The sequence below is a fragment of the Chenopodium album genome, chromosome 5, assembly GCF_948465745.1.
Source record: "Chenopodium album chromosome 5, dcCheAlbu1.1, whole genome shotgun sequence".
Classification (NCBI taxonomy): Eukaryota; Viridiplantae; Streptophyta; class Magnoliopsida; order Caryophyllales; family Amaranthaceae; genus Chenopodium; species Chenopodium album.
In genome coordinates, this window is record NC_137838.1 from 78,364,433 (window position 1) to 78,371,036 (window position 6,604).

At 31.5% G+C, this 6,604-nt stretch overlaps 1 protein-coding gene across 1 annotated transcript; it reads left to right on the top strand.

Moving 5' to 3' along the window:
* Positions 1–1,105: 1,105 nt before the first annotated feature.
* On the top strand, positions 1,106–4,083 carry LOC145632414 (transcription factor bHLH62-like). Its single transcript, XM_081684784.1, has 8 exons — positions 1,106–2,060; positions 2,243–2,434; positions 2,545–2,610; positions 2,732–2,800; positions 2,915–2,986; positions 3,082–3,312; positions 3,432–3,504; positions 3,618–4,083. Exons 1-8 carry the CDS (start codon positions 1,314–1,316, stop codon positions 3,653–3,655), a joined length of 1,488 nt encoding a protein of 495 aa, XP_081540910.1. The 5' UTR covers positions 1,106–1,313; the 3' UTR covers positions 3,656–4,083.
* The last annotated feature ends 2,521 nt before the right edge of the window (positions 4,084–6,604 follow it).

Genomic DNA, 6,604 nt, shown 5'->3' on the forward strand with positions numbered 1-6,604 from the left:
TACTTATTTAGCACTAATTTTAGTAATTTGAATAGTTTTAATTGCTAGTTGATAACTGAGTAAAGTTTAAAAAGAAATGTTTAATAATGTATAAATACAAGGTTAAAAAAAATAAATTAAATAAATAAAATTTATGCTCTATTTCATTGTTGTTGCATAGATATATATTATGAAGGATGATTTAAAGCTCAATTTATAAGTTATGTCATGTGTTGCGTTTAATAATAAAATAATTTTAACAAAATTATACATAGTACAATTTAGTGATGACGTATAGATTTTTTGTATCAAGTACTCTTTTGTACAAGTGTAACATGATGTAGATTGTAGATGATTAGGTTTATTTTCCATCTGCAACGTAACTAAAGTTATGTGTTGTTATGAGTACAACGAGAGAAGAAAGCTAAACTTGAAAAAAAAAAAAATTAAAGGGAGGAGAATAGTAATTCCGAAAAGCACCACCAGAAAACAAATCATCTCAACACGACCAAACTTTGGACATAATTCCACCTTTCCACCTAATGAACATTTTATTTGACATTCTTTTTAGACTATCTACATTCCTATGCCTTAAAAAAGTTGAACCAACTTGATCCAATATTAGCGACTTTGACATAATTTTTCGACTGTCTGACCTAGACTTGATAATAGATGGTCTAGTTCCAATTTTTTTTTGGATTTGAGTAGATCTTTTAGGCTCGAATTTCAAGCATATCACAATGTTTTTATTTGGGCAACCCTGATCTCAAAACCCGTTTCTTTAAGCCTAAAACACGGAATTTTGGCACAATTAAAAATAAATTTATCTATCAACTCAACTCTGCTTTAACCCCTTTACTCAAAACGAACAACTCATGAATTAAATAAACTTGACTCAACTCAACCCACAACCACCACCATGGCACCACCACTATCACTATTGTCTATTGAGTATTTGACACCTATGAATAAAACAATATTACAATAAAATAAATCAATGTCTAAACCTTTCTACTTCCATTGCATACATAAAAAGATGAAAAGTAAAACCATTAATCTATCTTAAACAAGAAAATAATTAATATAAAAAGAAAAAAAAATAAAAAAGTTGAGAAAATCTGGAGTATTTCTTTGTTCCAACTCTCTTTGCTTCCATTTCACTTTCCTCATTTTCCAATTTCCACCGCCTCTTTTCTCTCTCTACTTTCTCTCTCTTCCATCACTTTCCATCTCTTCCCCATCTCTTTATCAATTGAGTGAACTACAAGTGCTTCACTCTTTCTCTCTCCTAAATCCCTTCAACCCAAAAACTCACAAATTCAACCCAAAATTCAATGGAAAAAGAACTAAATTGCTCAAATTTGATGGAAATTTCAGGTGAACAGCTCTCAAATTGCTATTTCCACCCCAATTGGGAGAATTCAATTGACCAAAATGACCCTTTCGAGTCTGCCCTCAGTTCCATTGTATCTTCCCCTACCACGGCAGGCGTAGCTCAAAAAAATGGTCCTGGCGAGGGTACGATGATCAGGGAGTTGATCGGACGACTAGGAAGTATTTGTGATTCTGCTGGTGAGGTCTCTCCACAACAATCCTGCATTGCTGCTACAGGAAATTATAGTAATAATAATAATAGTACTAATAATTCTTGTTATAGTACACCCTTAAATTCTCCTCCATCAAAATTCAATCTTTCTTCTTTAATGATGTTAATGGGTAATAATAATAATAATTACCCAATTCAATCTAATTTGGGATCTTTTAATGCTGACCCTGGATTTGTTGAAAGAGCTGCTAAATTATCCTGTTTTGGAAATGGGTTTGATGATTTTGTGGGTGTTAATTCTAATAATAATCATAGATTGGTTGCAAAATTGGAATCTGGGAAATTATCTAGGGTTAATTCTGATAAGAAATTGGGTGAAAATGGTGAATTGGGTGATTCAAGAGAAGGTTCTTCAGTTTCTGAGCAAAACCCAGGTGTTGAAATTGGGGTTAAACCTCAAATTGATCCAATTTCAAGGAAAAGGAAGTCTGCTTCCAAGGCTAAAGTCAAGGATACAACTCCCAAAGATGACAAGGTATTTTTTTTTTTTTTTTTTTTTTTTTTTTTTTTTTTTTTGTGATTAATAGTCGTGTTGATAATGTAATTTGAACAGACTAGTACTGTATACGCAGTAATAATAAAATGTGACAACTAAATTCAGACAATGTTTTATGATAGGGATACTCATTTATTGTGTTGAATTTTGGTTTTTGTTAGGTTGAGGTAGAAAATGAGGAATCAAATGCTAAAAGAAGTAAATTAGATGAAAAAGATGGTAAAAAGGAAAATACAGAGCAAAATGCAGGGGAGTCTAATAAGGAAGTAACAAAGCCTGAGCCTCCAAAGGACTACATACATGTCAGAGCTAGGAGAGGCCAAGCTACTGATAGCCACAGTCTTGCTGAAAGGGTAATATTTTCGCGCAATTTCATATTAATTGCAACATTTTTTTTTACACGGATATTAAGTTTGTGGATTTTTATTGGTGGTCTTATTTGTTTGTTTTTATGGATGTACAGGTTAGAAGAGAAAAAATTAGTGAAAGAATGAAGTTTCTTCAAGATCTTGTTCCTGGTTGTAACAAGGTACTTTTTCTTTTGGATTGCTTTATTTTATAGATTTTTACAACTTTTTTAGTTTATTTTGGGTTGATTTTATAAAAATGATCATGAAATTGAATGTAAATTTCCTATTTTTGGCTCATAGGTTACAGGAAAAGCAACTGTTCTTGATGAAATCATAAATTATGTGCAATCATTGCAACGCCAAGTAGAGGTATATTATTTTGATTGAAATTATAAAATTAATAATTAGTTGTTGCTCAATAATTGTTGCTTGAATGTGAAATTAGTTGAAATTGATTGTAATTTTTTTTCTTTTCCCCTGTAGTTCCTTTCCATGAAATTAGCTACTGTTAATCCTAGAATGGAGTTTAACATGGAAGCTCTTCTCTCCAAGGATGTAAGTAATTTCGGCTTGATTTCGAGTTTTCGAGTTGGGTTATTTTCTTTTGGCAATTTTGCTGATCAAATTTTTTTGATTTTTGGTTATTTTAGATGTTTCAATCTAGAGGATCATCAGTACCACAAACAATGTACCAAATAGATCAGAATTCAGCAGCACAAGCATTTCCCTATGGTTACCAATCTAACCAGCAAATGTCACTACCTTTGCCAAATGGCGTTGAGAATCCCTTCTCAGCTAACCCAATGAATGTTTCCGGAATCCGGAGAAATCCGAGCATTCCGATGCCCTCGATCGAGGGATTCATTGACTCCATGACTCAGGTACATTGCAAATGTCTTAAGAAAAACTATCCCTTTTACTCAATGATGATTAGCATATGAGAGCTGTTATCTTGAACGTAATTCTGATTTGGATTGTTCGATTTTTCTTGCTGTCTTAGCTACCAAATCTTTGGGAAGATGATCTCCAAAGTCTTGTTCAAATGGGAATTGCCCAAAATCAAACACCTGCAGGTGAGATTAATCTTCAAAAAATTCGTGTAATATTGTTCATATGGTTTAAATTTGTTGGATGCAAATTATTTTTGATTGTTTTCTAATACAGCAAATTGATAATTGATCTATAGGTACATTGCCAAACGGTCAAATGAAAGTTGAGCTATGACCCCTTTAATCTTCAACCACTTTGGCCTTACATTTCAACAAGGCCAAACATGTATATACCGAAATTGTTCATTTGGACAGACGATTCTACGAGCAAGACCAAGATTCAATCCACCACCATGACTCGATATTTCTCTCCCTATTTAGGAGATTGCCTCTAAGCCGATTCATTTTTTTTCTTTTCGAGAATCATTAGAAGATAACTCTCGAAAATTTGTATAATCTAGAAACTAATTGCTATCCTAAAGATGGATTAATTCTGTATTATCAAATGTAATAGATGTAGCATAAGTTGTAGCAGTAGAGACATATAGGGATTGGAGTTCAACAAGGTTTTGACCGCCTTTTGACACGTAAAGCATTCATTCCCAACACTATCTTGTAATATGAACTTACTAAATTGCTTATCCATTTTGTTTGTGGCTCTAATTCTCATTAATTAATGAAGATATATATATTGCCATTTCCTTTACAAAGCTTAGTTCTTGTTAGAAATTGAAAGAGACTTGAAATGGTTATGATTTATAGATAGCTTGTAGATCACCATAACCTTGGTGATTTGGAGAATTTCACCATTTTTTCTTCCATCGGGTTTTCTTTAAAGCTTTTAACACTCTCGGGATCAAACTTTCTTTTTCCAACTCCCGGATAAATTTATTGATTGTATGAAAATTTTCAAACTAAAAAGGAAGATGGATTTGTGATTAAAATTCCAACTATAGAGATTTAAGACGTTAAGATTTGTTCATGCTGGAATGAGTTTGATCTCACAATATTGTAGTGAAGATCATTGGGATAGATTATTCTTCAATAATTGATTAGATGATGTTTTGAACTCAATAACAATGTGTTTGATGTATAGAGGAGGAAACTACTGATAAGTTCTACCCTTTAATTTTTCTCATAGTGTTGTGCACTACACCAAAAGCAAAACACAATCTTGCATAGTAATTCAATATCTTTAGCCTACACAGCTACACCTTCTTGTCCAATGACATCAATTCACTAAGTCGCTAAATAAAGTTTTTTAAGGGCAGAATTCATAAACAACTCATCGGTTCATATACTTTAATATAAATCTTAAAAAACACCGGGATATTTTTAGATAAAGACCATCCACGTGAATATAACGTGGACGCGGCAAAAGATTAATTGAAACGATAAACCTAGCTATTAGAGTGTCTAGGTGAACTCCAAAAATTCATTTCCCTTGAACCCTTTGTTCACATCAAAAAAACCATAACAGTTGCAATGATAATGATATATCCTATAATCCTATTACTAGTGTCATAATCAAGATAATAAAAGCAAAATTCATAAGTCTTCATTAATTGGCTAAGGGATAATATTGAGTGATGTTAATAAGATTACATGAAATGACCTTAGAAATATTAATATTCACGTAACAATATTCTTTACTGCTAACCAGCTGTTTTGTGGGGACAATTTTAACCCCTTAAGTCCAAATTTTATGCATTTTTTTTTTAATTTTAATTTGGATATTATGAGTTGGAATCCAAAGAAACAACTCCCCTTTTTATTTAATTTTATTTTTATTTTTTACTTTGAGAATTAAAAAGACAGCAAAGTTTAAACTTTAATTTTAGTTTTTTAATTTTTTTGGAGGGTTTAATTTCTTCTAATCATCTTGCATAGAATATTATGTACCAAAAAAAGACCAGGTTGGCAGTCGTGATTTCTGACTTGGCTAGAGGAATCAATGCACAACTTTTTTATTAAAAAAAAAAATAAAACTTTTATTTTTTATTTACAAATATTTTTGTAGTAATCGTAATGTTGGTAATATACTTTGAACACAATTAATTAGCTAAGAATATTATTATTATTATTATTGTGAATTTGTTTGGTGGTGAATCCTAGCTTGCATGACTGCATGAGACTTGTGCACTGGTGTTACAGTGTTACATAGAAAACAATGGTTACACACTTAGGCCCTGTTCTAGAGCTGCTCTGCTTCAATCTGCTCTGTTTTGCTGTGCTCTGCCCAGAAGCTCGAAAGAGTAGGGCCTTAAATAGTTAACAGTTTGAATATTTATGACGAGATCGTAAAGAGCAAACATGATCAAATTAGACAAGATTTTAATATATACTCAAACGATAGCACCTTAACGATCAATTTTCCTATAATGATACTAACGTATAATTAGTTAATTAATGGTCAAAATCGTGTGCCGGCATGTATATTTGGTTAAACTGTACGAGTAACACTTATTAAAACACGAAGGGAGTAATCAAAGGTTTAGACGCACTTTTAACATTTGAAATAATTTGGAAGGGAAAAAGTATCTCATACGCTAAAAGTAATCAATCATGCTAGTAACATTAATAATCGCCTACAGAGTATATATGAGGCCATGATCTTACCATACAATTGTCTCACGAACAAGTACAAGGAATTCTCTTGTATCTTTAATGTGTGGACAAGGCTAATTGATGAAAAGTAAATTTACAATCTTTAATATAATTAAAATAATTTAGAAATGACATTAAATACATTAGATAATTTTTTAAAATAAACTAGAGAATTAATTGGGAGGAAGAAGGAAAAGTAATGGGAAAGATTGAAAGTATAAGATTGTGAGATAGATACCCATAACCTGTCTAAAGATGGATAATATTACAAGCCATTAAAGTTTGTCAGAGAAATCCAATTCCCAGACACCAAGAAGCCAACAAAAGAAAAATTCTGCATCATTCAATACCAGTTCCTATAAATTTTATAAATACAAATTTAAATCATGTTTTCTAGAATTATTCAATGGAAAATAAATATGCTTGGTTGAATTGGGTCATCTATATTTTTTTAATACATATATACTACTATATATTTTTTATAGATATAAGCAAATGGGTATATATGCGTGTATGAAATAAGTATATATGCCTGTATGAAATAAACATTTGAGACGATAATTGCTTGTAAAATTTT